General features: G+C 55.2%; 1 protein-coding gene across 6 annotated transcripts in view; it reads right to left on the minus strand.

The window, feature by feature from the left end:
* Positions 1-21,617, minus strand: part of ATP11A (ATPase phospholipid transporting 11A) — a 103,393-nt gene that overhangs the window by 33,896 nt on the left and 47,880 nt on the right. For all 6 annotated transcript variants that reach the window (XM_070380716.1, XM_070380719.1, XM_070380720.1 and 3 more), the window contains exons 2-14: positions 20,875-20,997; positions 17,328-17,417; positions 16,328-16,408; positions 13,748-13,855; positions 11,613-11,741; positions 9,578-9,681; positions 9,107-9,157; positions 5,740-5,804; positions 5,025-5,106; positions 3,683-3,833; positions 2,463-2,660; positions 1,648-1,821; positions 897-1,060 (exon numbers count right to left, since the gene is read on the minus strand). In XM_070380716.1, coding sequence (XP_070236817.1) covers positions 897-1,060; positions 1,648-1,821; positions 2,463-2,660; positions 3,683-3,833; positions 5,025-5,106; positions 5,740-5,804; positions 9,107-9,157; positions 9,578-9,681; positions 11,613-11,741; positions 13,748-13,855; positions 16,328-16,408; positions 17,328-17,417; positions 20,875-20,997 — 1,520 coding nt within the window. The remainder of the gene's footprint in view (positions 1-896; positions 1,061-1,647; positions 1,822-2,462; positions 2,661-3,682; positions 3,834-5,024; positions 5,107-5,739; positions 5,805-9,106; positions 9,158-9,577; positions 9,682-11,612; positions 11,742-13,747; positions 13,856-16,327; positions 16,409-17,327; positions 17,418-20,874; positions 20,998-21,617) is intronic.

Below are 21,617 nucleotides of genomic sequence, written 5' to 3' on the forward strand. Positions count from 1 at the left end.
AGTTTTTAACTGAAGGCGGCTGGCTCACTCTATGGTGAGTTTTTAACTGAAGGCGGCTGGCTTACACTATGGTGATTTTTTAACGGAAGGCGGCTGGCTCACTCTATGGTGAGTTTTTAACGGAAGGCGGCTGGCTCACTCTATGGTGAGTTTTTAACTGAAGGCGGCTGGCTCACTCTATGGTGATTTTTTAACTGAAGGCGGCTGGCTCACTCTATGGTGAGTTTCAGATGCACAGCAGCGTGACTTGGTTCTTTACGCAGCTCACATTCTGCTACAAGTTGTTAGGAGGCTCTGGCTTAGTTCCCTGTGCTGTGCAGTGAATCCCGCACCTTCAGAGTTAAATCAGGGTCATCGGTGATGAGAACGGGACGACATGAAATTACCATCTGGAGAGAAGTGTTCTCCCAAGTGTTTGCGTGGAGCCCTGCGTCAGGAGGCAGCAACAACGCCCAGTAAAGAGATGTGAAGGAGCTGGCGGGACAGGACTCACAGGAGCGAGCGGTGAGAGAGCTGCAGCATCCAGCCCAGCCCTTCTCATGCTGTGGGACCCTGCAAGTTGCTTGACCTCAATTTTTTAGGATGGATGAGGAAGACTTGTCATAAAGGATTCTAAGACTGCATCTTAAAAACGTCTGTGAGTGTTTGCAGGGGCCTCTAGTTTATGCAGAAGTTAGGAGGGAAACCACCATCTAAGACAGCAGGAGGAAGCCACATCCACTGCCTGGGGATCAGAGGACGGCCTGAGCCCAGAGGCAGTGGCCGCCTGGCCCCCACCCCAGCGGAACGCCCCAGGCCGAGGGGCCTGGTCAGGATGCTCCCAGGACACGTCCACGGTGATGGTGGACAGCGCCCAGGACACCCAGCCTCCAGGACCAGAGTCGCCCGACACGCACCTCTGGATGCCCTCGACCAGGGCCACCTCGTCGGGCGAGGACGAGATGTATGCGGAGCGCTTCCCCGAGTCTGGTGACTTCTGGGGCCCATCCACCTCATCGTCATCCTTCACCTGGATGGTGTGGCAGAGACAGAGGGCCCGGAAAAACAGCTCCTCCCGCTCCTGAAACACAGCACAACCCACAGCTCTAAGCACGTCCACTTAAGACAGAAGGAACCCAAACAGAAGACGACAACCAACGCGGCCGGGCCTGCAGCCGTCGGGGGTGGGGAGCGTTAGCTCTGCCCCTGGGGGTGGCGGCGGAGTCCAGGCCAGACGAGATGGATGTGGACGCAAGGAGGCGGCAGGTTCAAGTTTCTGGAAGGGCCTCCGGGGTGACTGCTGACGAGGGCAACGCCCCTCCCTGAGGGAGTGAGACCTGGAGCTGCAGCGGCAGGCTGTGTGTGTGCACGTCCACGTGCGTGCGTGTGTACAACTGTGCAGCTTGTGTGAGCACAGGTGTGCCTGTGACTGGGTCCCTGTGAGTGTGTCCATGCGTGAGCACGCACTCACTCTCAGTGTGACGTGAGCGGTCTCCAGCCCCAACGAGACGGCCGGATTCACTGGGGACGCCCGCGGGGACGCCTGCACCCACATCTTTCCTTCCTGCGAGTCCCAGACCCCGGGACAGGAGGTGCCCTTGCTGTGTCCTGAGACACGCCCGTGGGAAGGGAGGGGGCAGGACGAGGGCGGGAAGCACGAGCACCTACCCGCCCACTGGCGCCCGGGGAGGCATCGATCATGTCGATGGCAGAGGCGTCGGGGAGCACCTGGCCATTGCAGACGGCGTGCGGCACGCACACGTGGCCCTCCACACAGCACTCCTTGAACTCCATGTTGTTCTCCGTGAGGGTGCCCGTCTTGTCCGTGAACACATACTCCACCTGCGGACGCGGCTCTGCTGCCAGTGCTGCCCCCGAGGGGCTCGGACCCCCACCCTCTGCCCCCTCCACGGTGCTCCTGCTCGGGGCTCCCACCCACGTGCCCTCTGCAGGGCAGGTCCTGGCTATCACACCCACTTAGCAGGTCAAGGCAGCACAGAGCTCAGGCCCCAAGCTGGCAGCCTGGACAGCTCAGTGGAGGGGTTTTGAACTCTCTTTATGCCAGAGACTGAAGCTCAGTCTCACTCTGCCCACCCTGACAGTGATGACCTCGGGCCATGAGGCCTGAGAGGATGGCTGGGGGAGCTGAGGGCTCACTGCCGATTCACCCCAATCCAGGCCCCCGAAACGCAGAATCAGCACCACTTAAAAAGGCCACGGGTGAGCCGGTGTCGGTGAGTGAACGTCACGAGTCTGCCTAACCTGTCGACACAGAAGCACCACCTCTGTCACACAAGGAGGGGGAATCTGCTGCCGTCTTTCGGGTGTAAGTCGTATCTGCTCAGGGATGGCAGCGTCCCCCTCCGAACACCCAGGGCGTCTGCTGCAGGCTGAGAGTCACATGGCCTCTGGAAACCCAAGGACGCAGGTGCGAGGGGCTCCCCCACCAGCCAGCGAGAGAAGACAGCTCCGGAGACACTGACCTGCCCCAGCTCCTCATTCAGATCCGAGGTGTTGACCAGCGGCCCTTCCCCCATCTCCTCGTCAAACATCTCCTCGTCCCAGGTGAGGAAGTAGGAGCCCAGGAACTTCTGCAACTCCACGGTGACGTACATGGACACGGGAATGATGTAGTTGAAGAGAACCATGAAGGCCAGGAAGTCCGTGAAGGCTCTGAGGAACTGAGACGGCGCAGCGTGGTCACCGCCAGCGCTGCACAGCTGGAGCTCAGCTTAGCTGGCCCAGCTCAGCAAGTGCTGCTTTTGAATACAGGTGCTTCAGACCCAAAGGTGAAGACCACCTGGGCGTCGGGGGCCGCTTGCTTTCCTCTGTCCGCCCACTTGGGCGCCGAGGCTGGCCCAGGACGGGAGCGGCCCCACACCTGTGCTGCTGGTGGGCGGGGTCGGGGGAGGGCCACCTGTGAGTCACACCTGGAGACAGTGGGGGCCTCCCACCGAGAGCCCGGAGGACACCAAACAGTGGATTACTGTTTCCTCTGAGATTCCAGCAAATGACCAAGCTTAGGTCTGGATAAGCGGCTTTTCTGTCTAGTTTCGTCCTTATTTCTGAGCCATTTAGTCTCCTGGGAGGCTGGACTGAGCTCAGGAAAGAGGCAGGGGCCCAGGCTGGGATCTGCACATGGCTCAGGCAGATGCGGTAGGCCCAGCCAGAAAACGGCACCATTTTAAGCAGAAGAAGTGGAAGTGGAAGGAAAGTCGCTCAGTCGTGTCTGACTCTTTGCAACCCCATGGACTGTAACCTATCAGGCTCCTACGACCATGGGATTTTCCAGGCAAGAATGCTGGAGTGGGTGCCCATTTCCTACTCTAGGGGATCGTCCCGACCCAGGGATCGAACCCGGGTCTCCTGCATTGCAGGCAGATGCTTCACCATCTGAGCCACCGGGGAAGCCCCTAAGTAGAGGAGATTTAATCAAATTAACACACTGGGGACTTGACTGGTGGCCCAGTGGTTAAGACGCCACGCTCCCAAGGTTTAAGGTTCGTCCTTATGGATTTAGGATGGAAGCTGATACTTTTCCAGACCCGAATATTCAAATACCCAAAGAAGGCGGAGCAACCAGCGCCTATGGGGGGCGGGGGCAGCTGATTCTCTCACTGTCACCAGCGTGTCTACTACCAACAGCTCATCATCCCGTGCCCCCAGGCGTCCACAGCGCCCGCCCACGGGCGCCTCGCTGTACCAGGTTCCTCTGTCTCTCCGCCTCCGTCTTCCGGTTGTACCACGGCTCGTCCCGGGACGGCTCGCTCTGCCACACGTACTTCAGCGCGGTGTTGATGAGTGCCTTGCTGATAAGGATGCACAGGTACACGACGAGGAACACGTTCATCGATCTGAAACACAAGACGGGCGTGGAGACTGGGTGCCTGCTCCCCCAGGAACCCGGAGCGGGCTGTTGAACGTCGGAATGAGCACGCTGCGAGCAGACAGGAACAACACAGCAAAGGGACCCCCCGACCAACTGTCCAAGCGGCAAAGGCAAGCTTGTCTACATGTGCGTCCACTCTGGCCACTGGCCTGTGTTTGGGGCCACAAGGACAGAGCTGGGGGCAGGGAACTCTGGTGGACAGGAGCGCAGGGCACGGCCGCCCTGCTCAGGGGGCTTCTGCATGGTCTAAGGCTCTTAATTCACAGAAGCCCCGGAAACCAACGTCTTCTACTGCGAAGCATCAGCCTGTGCGTTCCCAACCTGGAGGAAGGCAGGAGGGAATGAGCGAACGCCTTGAGTAGGAAAACTGCTGAGTCCTTAGCCAGTCCTTAGGAGCCTATGAAGGAGGTCTGATTTTCCAGTATCTGAGACCGATTTCTCAATGCAGACATCTGGAAACTAAGCATCCTTCCTTAATAAGAACCGACAGCCCAACTTCACAGCTGACGCAGCCACAGGTGGGCAGAGACCCAGGATTCCACTTGGAGGTCAACTTGCCAACAGCAGACAATGGTGCCCCGACCGTCACCCCCAAATCACTAAGGAGCCAGTATCTCTTCACTTCACCACGTGTGGTCACCCAGTCGTCCACCTCAGGTTAGGGACGCACTGTATTTTGTGAGGCAAAGAAGACACCACCTGGGCCACATTTTCTTACAAACCCAACTCTGTCCTGACTTATTATCAAAAGGATTTTACTGTTTAGTGAAGACTGTTGGCTCTGCTCACACTTTCCTCAGTGTGAGGAAAAGCGACGTAATTTCGACTTTTTCACAGGAGGACCTGATGGCGTCCACAGCTGGCCTTGGCCCAGCTGTCTGCACTCAGGTGGGAGTCTACATGTGGCTGGGTGCAAGGCCTCCACAGCCCCATGAAATAAGATGGTCCGTCTAAGATCTAAATCATCAGCCCAACCGTCGTCTGTCAGACCTCACGGAGTTGCTGATCAGACCAAGAGGAAAACGATTTCACCACTGCCGGGGTTTGTGACAGTGGAAGTCAGGATTTTTACGTGATTCAGATGAGATGGGGCGCACCAGGGTGGTATGGCTGTGGGCTCTTTATGCGATTCAATCCATGGGATATACGAGCTTACTTTTCAACAGCAGATCGCTTCTGGGACTTGGATTGATAGTTCAGTGCCATCTTGGTTTCCATGCCCGTGTAAATAGCAACACCTGTAAAGCAGAGAGTAGATGACAGAGCAACCGCACAGCTGTGTCTGTCTGCTGCTACACGGTAAGGCACACGCAGAGAGGCACACGCGGAATTCTGGACAAAATAAAGCGTACTTTACATTTTTCTAGGCCAGCTAGCTGTTCATAAAAAGTCATACAAAAAGATTCTTTAGACCAAAGACTTTTTTTCTTCCTGCATACGTAGGGAGCAATCTGTACTTTTTTAAAAACAAGTTCAGATTCTAGTTATTTGGGTTTCCCAACAATAAGACACACGTGTATTACTTGTGTATCAGTTAAAACATAAAAATTAACCCCCTGGAAATGGAAGCTACTAACAAAGAAACACAGCCATTAAAAGAACTTCCTGCAGAGCGTGTGTGAATTCTTTCACAGGCATGACTTCATGCTTGAGTCACCAGCTGCAGGCGCTCAGTGCGCAGGCAGCGCCCTGACATGTCCCCCCTGTGGTCGTGCGTGCAGACTGGTTTTCTTAGGACAATTCGCCACCATAAATCCACAGCACCTCAGAGCACAAAGAGACACTTTCAGGCACCTCCACGGATTTTAACTGCTTACGGGGTCCTTAGTCTTAGCAGCTAGTGTTAATAATTCACTAATTAGAACATTTACCAAAGATTTTCTCGGTGTTCTTCAGCGTGGCTCCTCTAAGAAGCAGGTTTTCCGATCCTAATGACCTGCAAAGAGAAGGACGACAGGAAACAGGGCAGTGGAGAAGCAGCTCACAGGCTCGACACTGCATCTCACGAGGAAACCATCTCAGTGTAGATCCGCCTGTATCTGGACTATGAACTCTAGCCGAGCCCCAGGAAAGGCAGGCACTCTTTCCCTGGGGCCAGTAAGAACCGTCTGCTGGGAGATTCCCACAGTCAGCTCCATCAGGGCCCCAGACCCATTGGGTGGCCCCCAAGGCTTTGATGCCACTCCATTAGAGACAGCGAGGGTCTCACCACCAGCAGCACCAGGGCCCTCCCCAGAAGTGCCGCCCCACAGACCAGCCCGGAAACCCGCCCCAACAAGCTTCACATCTGAGGCCGGCTGCGCTGGGGATGCCAAGTGGTGCCCGCGACTCACTGAGCTGTTTCTAGCACATCCTGGGGGAGTATCACACACATTAACACAGTCTGGCTTTCAGAGAGGCGCTGGGGGCTCAGTGAGGCACCCACAAGCACGCAGCCAAGCCGCAGGCCCTGGACGCAGCTGGCCTGTGAGTCTGCAGTGACCCGTGCACTGCTGTGCTGGGGTGACTGAGGAAGTTGAAAACCATTCATGTGAAAACAAGCACTTGGGACTCAACAGTGAGATGAGTCAACTCAACAGCCGACAAACTCTGCCTTTAGGGGTTCGGGGGCCAGTGGTTCCCTCTGTTGACCGAGTAATCATTTCTTCTCATTTCCCAAGAGCAGAAAGGGAATCAGAAGCAGATTCAGATTCACTAACTTTACATCTACAATGTTCTCCTGATTTTCTTTGGAGAGTAAAGGGATTTGGGGTAAAGGGGAAAATTTGCTCAAGTTTTCTTTTCATTCAATTAGCATTTGATTTCCTTTTACCAAGGGAGGCTGAGGACTTACTGAACGATATAAGCGTGAATGCATCCCGTGTACTCAGCTGACCCGGCTCAGGACCACATCAGGGTGAAGACGAGAAAGAGGGCCTGCCCAGCGGGGCACGCTGGCTGGGACGCCCTGACCCGAGGGGTCTGCCCAGGGCCGTCCGTGGTCTCAGGGCGTGGTCCCCAGCCCGACAGCCCCGTGGGACGGGGCGCCCTGGTACACACGCGTCCATTTCTGTTACAGGCACCGTCAGCCTCTGTCGGCAAACACGGCAGCGCACGTCCAAGGTGTTTACGGAAACAAGTGGCCCTTCATACAGTGTCTCTGGTGTCTAAAAATAACTTATTTTAAAAAGCACTTTGCTCCTGGTTTGGACAGGAGGATGAAGAAACATCACTCAGAAAGGATCCAGAAATTGGATATACAATTCATATCTGTCCACACCACGAATTTATAAACATCTTTAAACATCCAAATATTAAAAATTTGCTGACTTTAGTATAAATACTAAAACAAGCGAAACTAGATAAACTATCAGAATACGGTAACAGTAATTCTCTCTCAAGAGACTCAGCCGTCAACTTTGTACAAACATCAAATAAGGAAAACCAGCCGTGCTGACTTCTCCAGGTTCACCCTCTGGTGCTATGGAGCCAGCTCAATCTATCCACTCTCCTTCAAATACAAATTAATCCTCACGAGGCACAAGAATATAGGTTGGTTCTCCTCACTAACCAGCCATTCACGTTTAGAACAATATGTATTCAAGAAAGACCAAGGCAAGGCCTCCACAGGTCTGGAAAGCTCTTGCTAACCTGCTGATGAAGAGTGGGGATAAACACACGCTAAAAAGGTGCCAACTGCTTCCTTAAAACAAGCAATTCCTGGAGCCTCTCAAGGAGAGAAACCCCGCAACTGCTTATTCGACATTAATCTCCATTTTCTTTTCTACTTCCGGGCCAGTGTTTTCTTTAATACACACGGTAATACCAGAACACCAGCAATCTGAAGACGTGTGAACTGGAGGAAAACCAATCTCTGACCAGCAGGGTTTGTGGAAAAGGACTTCAAAGGCAGTCCCCTCAGTGCAGACCTCGAGACCTCGCGCGGGTAAAACGTCCCCAGGCCTGGGAAGCGGAGGCCGCAGAGCCCACGCCCGGGCTGAGCGGGGTCCGAAGCCTCGGGGTCCGAAGCCTCGGGGCTGAGTCAGCTCCCAGCCGCCAGCGGTCTGGGAGTGGATGCCCAGCTGGGACCTACACCGGTCACTGTGCATCCCCTGCAGCAGGTTCCCATCCCTGGTGGGCGTGAACCCGGAACAGGCCCTTGGGAGGCACATCCCCGATGTCCAGGGCAAGAAGGTGCCCAGAGATGACCACGAGCAGATTCACGCAGCCAATCCGACGGCCTCCAAGTCAGAAGCCATTCGGCCTCATAGTCTGTTCAGCTACGGAAGGTGTTTCTAACGGGGAACCGCACCCTCCCGTCATCTGCTGTGATGGCGCCCTCAGCAGACTCTCGGGAGAACATTCTCCATGGTGTGGTTAGTGTGTTAACACATCCAGACGTATGTACCAGAGAAATCAGCCACGGGACAGAGCCCAGATTCTAGTCAGGCAGGACTCCCTCAAACCAGCCACGGGACAGAGCCCAGACTCTAGTCAGAAAGGACCCCCTCAAACCAGCCATGGGACAGAGCCCAGACTCTAGTCAGACAGGACTTCCTCAAACCAGCCAAGGGACAGAGCCCAGACTCTAGTCAGAAAGGACCCCCTCAAACCAGCCAAGGGACAGAGCCCAGACTCTAGTCAGACAGGACTTCCTCAAACCAGCCAAGGGACAGAGCCCAGACTCTAGTCAGAAAGGACCCCCTCAAACCAGCCATGGGACAGAATCCAGACCCTAGTCAGACAGGACTTCCTCAAACCAGCCAAGGGACAGAGCCCAGACTCTAGTCAGAAAGGATCCCCTCAAACCAGCCAAGGGACAGAGCCCAGACTCTAGTCAGAAAGGACTCCCCTCAAACCAATTAAAGGACAGAGCCCAGACTCTAGTCAGGCAGGACACCCTCAAATCAGCCATGGGACAGAGCCCAGACTCTAGTCAGAAAGGAACCCCCTCAAACCAGCCACGGGACAGAGCCCAGACTCTAGTCAGACAGGACTTCCTCAAACCAGCCAAGGGACAGAGCCCAGACTCTAGTCAGAAAGGACCCCCCTCAAACCAGCCATGGGACAGAATCCAGACTCTAGTCAGAAAGGACCCCCTCAAACCAGCCACGGGACAGAGCCCAGACTCTAGTCAGACAGAACCCCCTCAAACCCACTGTACAGCGACCATGAACAGCTCTCATCAGGAAAAGAACCACGTTTAATTGAACGATAGACATGAAGCCCCCCAGCGTTCACAAGAAGCAGAGAACTCACCTCACCACAGGGTCATTCTGATCGTTGTAAACATTTATGCGGCCGACGAACCTGGGGGCAGGAGGGTCAGGTCACTGCCATGGCGGCAGGGGGGCGGGAGGGAACAGGACCTGAGACCCTGGCTCCTGGACCGCCCCCACCCTGTACCTCCGTCTCTAAGAAGGGCTGAGGTCCTCCCGGGAACACAGGGGTGGGGGGCTCAACCATGCTTCTTCCCCGCCCTGCTTTTACTTGCTCATGACTTAAATGACTTAAATGACATTTCTTAAAATGACTTCCTCGAAGCACAAAAAATTCATTTTTCTTCAACACGTTTAGTTCCACGAAGCCTTTTCAAGTATCTGAACAGAGAGCTAGAGATCGGAGGGGCCTGGGCTTCCCCAGTGATGCACACACACACCCACCCCCAGCCAGCCAGGAGCCAGGCCCTGGGGGCAAGGGGCGGGGGACCCGGGGAGGAGGTCGGCTTACTTGTAGAGGTCAGGCTGGGGCTGCTCACACTCGATGGTTGCGTGGAGACTGTCGATGTCTTCCTCCGAATGGAACCCCTTTGTGTCCTGAACTGCGTAATGGGTCTGCAAACGGACAGGACATGGGGGGTCACAGCCCAAACGAGCAACACAATCTCCCCGCAGTGGGAGCCCCGTCCTGGGGCAGCCCCGGTGTTTAATGTTTATGCACATAAATAAGCCTGAGTACAAAGCCTGGCTACCGTATGGGACAGAGTCTGCAGATGTAAAACGTTACAAGACTACAGGTGCCCCCGTGCGTGATTCCTGCACCCAAGAGGCGCCAGCACAGCGTCCTCAGCCAGCGTCCTCAACGAGCCCAGCTCTCCTCCAAAACAGACATCTGGGTTCATCTGTCCAGACTAGACGCCACGGCCCCAGCCCTGCCCCAGAGTCTCCGAGGCCAACAGTCTGGGTGGCGCCCGAGAACCACATTTCTAAGCAGATCCCAGGGCTGCTGGTGCTGCTGGTCTGGGACCCCATTTTGCGAAGATGGGCCCTGAGGGCACCAGGAATGGTGGACAGGTGGGCCGGCTTGGGAGGACGCCATCTCCTCCCCAACCCTGATGAGTAAGCTCGGGCAAGCGTGTGAGGATTCACAATGACGGGGGCACGATCACAGCATCCGGCTAACATGTGAAAGCTCCGGCGTCCCACACTGGGGAGCTTCTAAACTGTCCTCACGAGAGCTCTGTCCACATCTGACGGACAGGAGCGCTCCGCAGGTGTGACCAGTACAGGGCCCCTCCTCTGCTCTTGAGGAGACAGCTCCGGTGCCTCGAGCCCAGGAGCCCAAACACAGACGTCGGCCACAGGCCACGTGTGGACGGGTGTGGCTTCCCCCTGACCGCAGTGATGCACTGGACCCTCGAGGCATCTGCTCCCGAGAAGGGTGGCCGCGTCTGGGCAGGGACGTCCCCCTTTGGGTGGGGGTGTGGACGGCAGCCCACTGCCCGTGGTCGGGTGTGAACGGCTCGCCTGGGCTGGGGAGGAGCGGACACGACCCCTCCCTCAAGCTCTGACGGCCACTGAACACCGAGCACCCTCCACCCAAAACTGCTCTCCGTACAGACGACTGTGCCACAAGGCTCCTCCCCTGGGATTCGGGATGTAGAAAACCTGAGAGTGAGTGTGGAAACCCTACAGGCATCATGTGATGAGACTGTGGTCATCCACAGGGGAGGAGCAGGGCGCCCTTCAGGGCTTGCCCCTCAGGGAAGCTCCTGTGTCCACGGGAGCCAGAGCCTCAGAAATGCTGGACCCACAGGCCAGGCTCACTTTCATAAACTCCCTGCAAAAGTCCGTGTTTTCAAAACAGTGAAATCCTTAAAATTAACAGCTATGTGCTTTTCATTTGTGATCATTAATTAAAATTGTTTAGTACCAGCTGCCAGTACAGAACTCCACACTGAATGTAAGAAATGAATCATCATTTCTGAAAATCCTTACTAAGATACTTTAACAAAAAGATGCTCATTGAAGTAATAAGCGGGCAAAATCAAGACTCACTTTCCATACAATTCCAGTCTGGTGAAGTCACTGATTTTGACAGGTAAAATGAAAACGTCCAAATTCTAACAATCTCTTCCTTACGTCCTTAACTGGGTGCCCTCGCTAAGCAGCAGCTAAAAAGGAACGTGGACTTGCTTCTGTTATCTGGAGAGGCTGAGGGTTAGGGCGCTGGGGTGGGAAGAAGAAAGTGGGGATCGAGGAGACGCAAACGAGAGGAAACAGTCCCTGGTCTCCCTGAATGCAGAGCCTCACTCCCCGTGCAGCTTCCGGCCACCGGAGCACAGCTCTCAGGGGAAGGGGCGGGGCGGGGTGTCCCTGAACACAGAGCTTCACTCCCCGTGCAGTTTCTGGCCACAGGAGCACAGCTCCCAGGGGAAGGAGAGGTCCCTGGACACAGACCCTCACTCCCTGTGCAGCTTCCGGCCACAGGAGCACAGCTCCCAGGGGAAGGAGGGGGTCCCACGGGCAGAGAACAGGCACGTTACTTTGTGGCTGGACTCCCCATCCAGGCTGGCGGTGGTCACGTGGCAGGTCCCGTCCGCACGGCTGCTGGACAGGAAGATCAGGTCACAGGGGAAGGTCTCGTCCTCCTTGACCATGACGATGTCCCCAACCTGCAGGACAGACGACAGACAGCGCTGTGAATCGGAACCGGCCTCTGGGCCGGGGCTCCCACGGACGCCGTCACAGCATCGCTGGAAGGAAAGCGTGTGGATGACGCGGCTGAGAAGGGCAGCTTCCGGAGCATGTGGCCCAAACCCAGGAGAGACCAGGGAGGTCGACACACCACTGGATGCTTAGACCCTGGACACGCCACGGGGCATGATGAAAGAATGTTCTGCAATATTCTATTTTGCTATGATAGAAATACTTTGCAATATTTGAACTCCATCCAGGAGGATGAGGTGAGCGGTCATCCCATGGGCGTAAAGCCTGGGACGTGGCCACAGTGAAAAGGAGTGTGTGGTTCCAGCAGAGGACTGGCACAGGCCATCAAGACAGAATGGGCTTAACGGGCTTTAGACAAAGGTACAAAAGCCAGTCAATGGAGGAGGGACAGCCTTCCCAACAGACAAGCTGGAGCGCTCAGGCAGTCCTGGGCAAAAAGGACTTTCACGTAAAAAGTAACACAAAATCAATAAGGAACTTAATCTAAAACTATAAAAACTTTAAGGGAAAAACAAACAGGAGAAAGTCTTTGGCCACCAGGCCTTGGCAAAGAGTTCTTAACTTGACACTAAAAACATCATGCATATAAGGAAAAGTCAGTGAACTGGACTTCATCAAAATGAAGAGCCTCTGCTTAGCAAAATACCCCATTAAGGCATTTCTGGCAGAGGACCAGCATCTAGAATATGTGAACTCTCAACATTCCACAGTAAAAACCCTCAATGAACCAAGCAGGAAGCGGGCAAGGGCCACAAATCCTAAACCAGCCCATCCTAAAGGAAATCAACCCTGAATATTCACTGGAAGGACTGATGCTGGAGCTGAAACTCCAGTACTTTGGCCACCTGATGCAAAGAGCTGACTCATTGGAAAAGACCCTGATGCTGGGAAAGATTGGGGGCAGGAGGAGAAGGGGACGACAGAGGATGAGATGGTTGGATGGCATCACCGACTCAATGGACATGGGTCTGAGTGAACTCCGGGAGTTGGTGATGGACAGGGAGGCCTGGCGTGCTGCAGTCCATGGGGTCGCAAAGAGTCGGACACAACGGAGCGACTGAACTGAAGTGAATGACACACCAGAGAAAAAGGAGTTCTGGGCAGAAGGAACACCTGCTGAGACAGTGAAGGACAGGGAGCTCGGAGGGCTGCAGTCCACGGGATCACGAAGAGCCGGACTGAACGAGGGACTGAGTAGAAGCAACAACAGCGAGAACAGGTGTCTCAGGAAGAAGACGCCCTGAGGGCAAACAGCAGGCGTGAGCCGCTCGCCAGCCACCAGGGTGGCGCATGCTGAGACCGCACGCAGAATCAGGGCCACAGAGACGAGAGGCAGTGCCAAGCACTGCTGGGGTGCTGGGACAGAGCTGGCGGGAACACATGGGCGGGCAGGCTCTCAGGGCACGGCTGGGCTGCTCCCGCTCCACTAAGACGGGGTTTCCCACGATGACCCAGCAACTGAGCTCCTGACTTTTATACCAGAGAAAAGGAAACTATATTCATGATAAAAAACCTCTACACAGATGCTCACAGCAGCTTTATTCATCATGGCCCCGATCTGGAGAAACAGCCCCACCCCCCCGGTCCACCCCCACGGACTCTCCAAGCAAAGAAAGGCGTCCAGATGCCCACCCTTGGCGAGCCCCGAGGGAGTTCAACTGTGAGAGGAAAGCCAGTTTGGCAGGTACAGGCTGTGTGACCCCATCTACATAAAGACACGTCCTGGAGGTGGACCCACCTACCACTCAGGTCGCTGAGACCCTAAACCTGCTCTACAGTTGATTACAGCTTTAAAAATTGACCCACAGAAGAAAGGGGTTGAGAACACTGGTAGGAGCTTGCCTGAAGGGAGCAGCACTTGGGGAAGAGGGCGGTCTGCACGCAGTGACTAAAGCAATCTCAGACAGAAGTTCCGCCAAAGGCACGAGGGCCGCGTGCCGCGGGCACTCACCCGGAGCTTCCGGCTCTGCTTCCGCACCAGCCGGCCGTGCTGCACGAAGTGCACGGGGCACTGGTTCATGGCGTTGTCCGCCTTGTGGCGCAGCCAGTCCTCGTAGCCCTGCCGGGACCCAGGAGAGACGCCCGTGAGCCCTCGCCTGCTCCGGCCGGGCGGCCACACTCAAGGGCTGCTCCACGCCCGGGGAGGCTGGGCTGCGGTCCCGGGGAAGGGGCTCTCCACGTGCAGCGGGCCAGGACGCCCAGCAGGCAGGCGGCAGGTGGCCCCGAAACCGGGATTCAGCCCGGAGGACCGCAGGGCAACATGGCAGGCAGGGGCTGGCAGGGCCGCTGAGGGCCAGGCAGTCCCGGAAGGGCACAGCCCCGAATCCTCTGCCTCCTCAAGCCCTTCAGGGCTGCCGGCCCGTCGCCCCGGGTGGAGCCAGGGCAGACCCAGGCTGCAGAGGGCAGCGCCCCCACCCGCCTGGCACCATGTCCTGGCCGAAGTGGCAGGAAGGTCTCACGCCCAGGAGCCGTGGCCACCGCTCTCTGCTGGGCACCCTACCCGCCACCCACCCCCAGGAGCCATGGCCGCAGGGCAGGATGCACCAGGGCACCCCCTTAGGGATGGGGACGCCCCCTGTGCCGCAATCAGGGTGCTCTCAGGAGGCCTCGGTGCTCTTTCAGCTTCAATGGCACCACGGCCTCGGGGCAGAGCCCGCTCAGGTCAGGACTGGGGTCTCCAGCCCCCCGGCCTGTCCCTCAGGGGCTCACACAGGGTGCTTCAAGCGCACAGACCAGGCTCCACCTGTGACACAGGCCCCTGTGTGCTCGTCTTCAGGCTCATCAGACACCCCACACGGTCCCCGAGATGGCCCGCCACACCCATCAGCGTGTGTGGACGCCTGCGCGGCCACATTCTCATTCTGTCTGCTCTTCAGACTTCTACATTCAAAGCCAATTTCATGGGCAACAGGTAAAATCATATCGCCGTTCAAATCTGTATGTGCAGATCACTGGCGAGTGGAAGACAAAACCCAGACGATCACAAGGGAAGCCTTCGATGCCACTCCCGTTCTGGATCAAACACTGACCAGTCCGGACACTCTCACCGTGCAGACCGGCAGGGGACTGGCCTCACGTTCACGAAGGCGGGCCCAAGCCTCGGCTCTTCGTGTTCTCTTGGTCTGGAGGAGTCGCTCTGCTGTGACTCCCGCCGCTCGGGGGCAGCGCGGGCGCCATGACTCCTGTGATGGGCCTTCAGCGCTTTTATGTTTTATTGAGAGACTAACACAGAAAGCATGGTTTCGTCAGCAACAACGTGACCAAGAATTTAGATGCTGCCTTTCAGATATTTCAACGCAAACATCATTGTGTTCAAAAGTATGCAGGAGATAAGAGACCTGTATCTGGAATATACAAATTGTCTCAGGGATAAGACACAATCCAATTTAAAAATGGGCCAATGACTTGAAGGTATTTCTCGAAAGAAAATTTACAAAAGGCCAATAAGCTCATGAAAAGATGCCCAGCGTCGTTTTTACGAAGGAAATGCGAAACCACCGTGGGTGCCACTTCACGTCCACTAGGGTGAGCGCACCCGAGGAAGACGGGTGACAAGGCTCAGCGGGAACGTGGAGAAACCGGAAACCCACGCACAGCTGGCGGGAACGTCCACGCCGCGGTCACTTGGAAGACACTTGCAACATTAGAGTAACTCTACTCCTCTGTATGCACACAGGGGAACCGAGAAGCTGTGTCCACACAAAGCTTCCGCGTGACTGCTCCTGACAGTGTTCTCCGGAAGAGCCAGAATAGCAGAAGCACCCAGATACCCATCAGTGGGTGCTGGATAAATACAACGTGGTCTGCACACAGGGTGGAGTATTATTCATCTATGAGTGAATCACTGACACACATTACCAGTGGATAAACCTTGAGAACACGCTCAGTGAAATAAGTCAGGCACAAAAGGTCACCAAGGTGAGATTCTGTTAATACAAACGCCCAGGGTAGGCCAAGAGTGGACTGGCGGTTGCCAGGAGCCGAGGCTGGAGGAGGGGCAGTGAGACTTGCGGCTTTCTTCCAAATGGTGGGAACCGAACAGAGCTGATAGTTAAGCACTAACCCCCAGTGAACAGGTCATGGCAACAGCAGGTGAACTGCTCTCCCGTCGGTCACTGGCTCATCAGTCAGGGCTGCAGAGGGTGCAGGATCCACCCCGAGTCAGGAGTCGCGGGGCTGTGTTACGTGCGGGGGCACGTTCAGAGCCTCTGCAGGAGCGACTCCTCGGGTCCGGGCAGCGGGGGACGCAGCAGGCAAGCAACTCAGGGGCCACTGCACGCGGTTCAACGTGAGGACGACAGGTTCCTCCTTGGATACTCAGGGCAGCAAATGAGCACTAAATTATTCAGCCTGCCTTGTTTTAACTCAAGAGTCCATCTAAACCAGTTACAGAAGTGAACTTTGGAGGTGAGTGAATGTCCCGTGAACTGGCTGCAACGAGCCAGCAGACTCTGCTGTGGATGACACGCGGCCCCCGTAGCAGACCCTCTGTGGGACCCTCCTCCTCCCCGCCCGCATCTGCAGAGCTCACCTGCTTGATGGCCGTGACCGTGATGACGAAGAACAGCGGGAGACCGCTTGTCACCGGGCTCGTGGGCGTATCGATAATCAGCTGCAGGAAACAGAGGGTGGGTGAGTCAGCTTCGGAAGCCCTTCTGAGGGGCTTCAGGTGGACTGCTTGGCCCTGGACACATCGTAGCATCCACTTTGACTCATGTTAACTCACTTGGCTGTTGCCCCACTCTATCCCACCACTGGAGATAAATGATACAAGGTAAACCATCCTCCTTTACTAGAAAACTGAGGGCAGTTCTCCTTATTACGGGTGTGTCAGCAGCAGCAACAACACGGGATAATTCCAGCGCACGTATTATTTCAATTCACCTTCTGCTTCTGGTGCCACACTTTAACGACATTATTTGCATACATTACTGGGGGGAAATTTTTTAAAGTCCTTCCACTGTGTTCTGTCTGATTGACACGAGTCAGGCTGCCGATCTGAAAGCACGCCTGACCTGTTCCCTTATCCACATCTCACTGTGGTTTCCACTTTCTTCCTATTAACTCTCTTCCTTTTAGTGTTTTTTTTAGGAACATGCACATGATTTAGGGAGATAGTGAAGGACAGGGAAGCCTCACGTGCTACAGTTTACGGGGTCGCAAAGAGTCGGACACGACCCAGTGACTGAACAACAAGAACATCGTGATTTGGGGATAAGTGGAATAACGTGGGGCTTAGTGAGTAAGTCCTCCTAAAGGTTAGGAAGCTCCTGGCCTCCCATCAGGACTGGAGGATGAGGGCAGAAGGCAGCCGGACCGGCTCATGCACACGGGGCTCACACCCATGCTCTAGTTAACAGGTCTCTCTGAACCAACACGCTTGTCTTTGAAGAAAGCAGGTGACGGGTCTGTAGATAAAGGGGCACCAAGTCCCTGCTCCTCTTTATCAGCAAACCAGTCAATCATCCAAGAATAAATGTCACTTATTTATATTTACATCTGGGGCAACAGGAAGAGGTGACCAGCCTTACCTGGACCAGAAATATGATAAGAAAATAAAAGTTGGCTATTCTTCTGAATTGTTCAAATAAGTTCTTGGGTATGAAGTTCCAAAACGTGTACTGCAGAGAAGAAACACAGAATGGGGTCGTCAGGACCACACTTCACACCGCGTAGTTATTCTGCCAAACGGCAGGCCGCCCTGGGCCTCAAAGTGAAAAACGACTAGTTTCTGATACAAAACAAAGCTGAGAGTGTTTGTAGACATTTTATCAACTTCTTGACCGTACAGAGAAACTGCCAACACAGAACACGACTCGAAGCAGCGTATTTGAATTGCCCAGTCCCAGATAATTCAAGGTAATGCAAGGTAGCTTAAGAAGAGTTTCACGGCTAAAATGTCCGAGTTCTACCCTTTCTGTCTATACAATGATTAAAAGAGCAGTGTGTGTCAAGGACTTCTCTGACGGTCCAGCGGTTACGACTTGGAGCTTTCACTGCAGGGAGCGTGGGTTCAATCCCTGGCCGGAGATCAAAGATCCCAGCGGCTACACAGCGAGACCAAAAGAAAAAAATAAAAGAATAACGTGTGCCTTAAAGCAATGTGGTGAGGACTGAAGCTCTGGCTCAAACTGGTCTCAGAAATGACAGAGTCGTTGAGATTCTGTAACTTGAGAAAGAGCACCAACAAATCAATCTTTATAAGTGCTTGACAGAGATGTATTTCGTCTTAAGCGGGCCATAAGCGGGGCTTCCCTGGTGGCTCAGCTGGTAAAGACTCTGCCTGCAGTGCAGGGGACCCTGGCTTGATTCCTGGGTCAGGAAGATCCCCCGGAGAATGGAAAGGCCACCCAGCCCAGTGTTCTTGGGCATAAGGAAATTACTTTTCACTAACTTTAAAAAGGAGCTATTAAAAGAAACATAAGCTATGTCATACCACAGCACTTGTGTCTCATTTTGCGATTCTGTGACCTTTCAGCCCTCACATGCTCCCTTCCTAGAGATCCCGATCCCAAGTGGGACTGCCCTCAAGGCTCCATCCCGTGAAGCCCACCCTGTCTCCAGAACCCAGACCAGCACACTCACCACGCAGGAAGTCAGAACGCGTCCCCACCTCTAACAAACTACTCAGTGCAAAGTCACATTAGCGGGAAGAGTCCTACTCAAAACCCGTCTTTTATCTGCTGAAATATTTATAGATGGAGGTTGTACATCGTTTAGGGTTTGCTTCAGAATGGTCTCGAGGTAGGAAAGAGACGCACAGACGAACACCCCGGGCACCTGCTGGTCCGTGCAGACAGCGGGTGGTCAGGCGCAGACTCCCCCGCTTCTCCTGTGTGTTTGCAAGCTTCCACATTAGAAAGCGCCACGTATCTACTACAGAAGGCCATCTTCTACCATCCTTCCAAACGTGCAGATCAGTCTTAATCTATTTTAATGCTGCTATTTCAGGACGCCCTTTCCGCTTCCTAAATCCTAGTCTACCAGGGAACCACACAGATCTGGAATTTAAAACCACCTAAATGATTACTTTATTTCCCTACCGGGTGTAGGAGGCCTGTGCTGCAGCTTAGACGTTATGTTGTGTGAGCCACATATTTTACGGAATAAATGACCATCATAAGTTATTACTGCTGATCATCAGTAATACGGTGGGAAAAGGGTTGTTAACCTCTGACAATGTGCAGCATGAAAACTGAGAATCCAGTGAGATGGTTTAAACAGTCAGGACTGCACGGATCATCAGAACTGTACGGATAAAATGAAATGAGGTCTTTATTGCACATGAGAGCTGGCAAATAGTTAACAGAGGACCAATCGCACATTTTTGATCTCTGCTGAGTGGTAATGATCCAAATACTTGCTCAGACACTTGGGCCACAATATAAGGTAATACTTTGCATAACAGGCACAGTGATGCACTCTGACCCACATCCGTCCGTCAGGTCCTGCCTTTCGCTGATATCATCAGTAGGACAGAACCTAACAGCAGAGCCCTCAGTGCTGAACCCCAGAGCAGGACAGTGCAGAACAAAGTGCGTACTTGCTTGCTGCGCTGGAGCTGAGACGTCTGAGGCAGGCAAAGCTTTGCTTTCCCATCACACAACTTGGGGAGTTGTGAGTCCAGACCACAATCCCCACCTCGTGTCCCGTTCACACCACAGCCCAGGTGTGCGTCGTCAGCCGCGAGCCGGCCCTGGCCGCTCTCGTCCCCTCTGGGTTCTGTCCTCACCGTGGGCTTCTCCCCCGGGTTCTGTCCTCGCCATGGGCTCCCCTCTGGGTTCCATCCTCACCGTGGGCTTCTCCCCTCTGGGTTCTGTCCTCACCGTGGGCTGGAGGGGCCCCAGGCACAGAGAAGCAGCCCTGCCTGGCTGCCCCCTCCTCACGTGGCACTGGGGAGACAGGGGCGGCCCAGTGCGACTCTGCTTTGCCGGCCGCGGAGAGGAAACCCAGAGTGTCCGCAAACTGGTGAGGCTGTGGCCATTTGTACCCTACAGGGCTCCGGCACAGGTGCACTCGGGTACTCTAAAAAACACACGATCTCCCGGGAAGGCAAGCCCCGAGGTCTCAAGGAGTTCAGTCTTGTGTTCGGGGTGGGGAGACCGTACAGCCCGAACTGGACGTTTAAGCTGCGGTGATGAGGGCAGAGCTGGCAGCCACGTGCTCTGTGTGCCCAAGCACCACGCTGTGAACTGGTGATGCCCCATCGTCCTCTGAGTCTGGGGCAGGGGGTGCGCGGCTGACGTTCGAGAAGGCCCTGGCTGCGGGGCTCGGTGTGAGGTCAGAAGCAAGGGGAAGGGATCACACATTTGGGGTCATTTCTTACTTTTCCTTCTTCAACCATGTTCTGCTCAAAAGGGAACAGAACGTGGACCACACATCGTTCACCAGTCACAGATCAGGCTGGAGATTTAACTCGGCACAGGCGTTTGTGCCCTTAAGGAGCCACTGTTGACAGTCTTCCAAGGTAGAAATGAACATTTTCTTTCCAAGAAGACATAGATACACCAACATATTCTCCAAACCCGTTTGTAAATTTATTTCTTACAAGCTAAGCTGTATTTTCTGCATCCTGAGCTGTTTTTTAAATGAAAATGATTGTGTGTCTAGCCTTCAGCATCACCTGGTCTGAATCTACAGACGTCCACCGCTGTGGACTCAGGCCCCAGGTCCCCATCCGAGGGCCTCCTCTTGACCACGACCAGCAGTGCCAGGCATCACAGGCTGGTGGCACGGGCGACCCCTGTGCCATCTGTTCTGCAGGTGTCACAGGCTGGTGGCACGGGCGACCCCTGTGCCGTGTGTTCTGCAGAGGAGGGCGCTCTAGCCTGGCAGGTGGCCAGACGACTGGTAAGTGTTGCCGGGAGGATGAGCCCTAGACTTCAAATCTGACCCTTAAACACGACACAGTTAGAAGCGAAGTGAGGAGGACGTGCTGTGACGCCCTAACAGCATTTGCAGGGTGACAGGGGGCTTGGTGATGAGCGTGCAGCCTGGCCACTCAGGGGCGGGTGGTCCCAGCTTCGGGAGTTCTGAGGGCCCGAGGAGCCGCGGGGGGAGTCCTGGGCGGATGCTCACCTTGGCGGAGACAATCCTGTTGTCCGGGTACCTCTGGGGGATGTAGGCCTCAGCGCCTGGCGGGGGCTCCCGGTGGCCCACGTAGACCGTCCGGCTGTCCACCCAGTCCTCCTCCCCGGCACACTGCGGGTGGGAAACAGAGCCATCAGCGTGGGCGGGGCCCGCGGGCAGGGTCTTCTGGGGGTCGGCTTTCATGCTGGTCTGTGTAGGGGCCTGGGGGGGGTGGGGGGGGCGGGGAGCTGGACCCGCTTGCAAGGTCGATCCCTCCTCCCCACCTCCACCCCTGCCCCCATCCATCCCCCTGGGCCCTTCAGGAACCTGTGCTTCCTCCCCCCCAGCTCTTCAAGGAAGTGCCAGCTGCACCCCCACTGGGGGCCGAGGGGGCCTTCAAGGCAGACTGTCAGTGGAAATGACACAGCGGGCCCACTTAAAAATAAAAAGTGACAGCAAAGCCCTGAGGCTTCCAAAGAGAAAAGACAGTGAGTGATCCTAGGACTTGGGGAAAGGTCTCTAAAGAGAGAAGAATGTAAAACTGTGAGCTCGGACCAGAGGGTCTCTCGGCCCCCACACAATCACAAGAACAAGACTTCCTGGAACGCAGACGACCTGCGTCTGACCCATCTCTGCATTATTCTGAGTGCTGTGCCCCGGACATTCAGGGAACACTGCCGCCAGGAGAGCCTTCTAAGAACACTCAGCTGGACTAAGTGCTGTCAGCCCTGAGAGCCCGGAACACCCGGAAG

Source organism: Bos mutus, chromosome 12 (assembly GCF_027580195.1).
Source record: "Bos mutus isolate GX-2022 chromosome 12, NWIPB_WYAK_1.1, whole genome shotgun sequence".
NCBI classification, from domain to species: Eukaryota; Metazoa; Chordata; class Mammalia; order Artiodactyla; family Bovidae; genus Bos; species Bos mutus.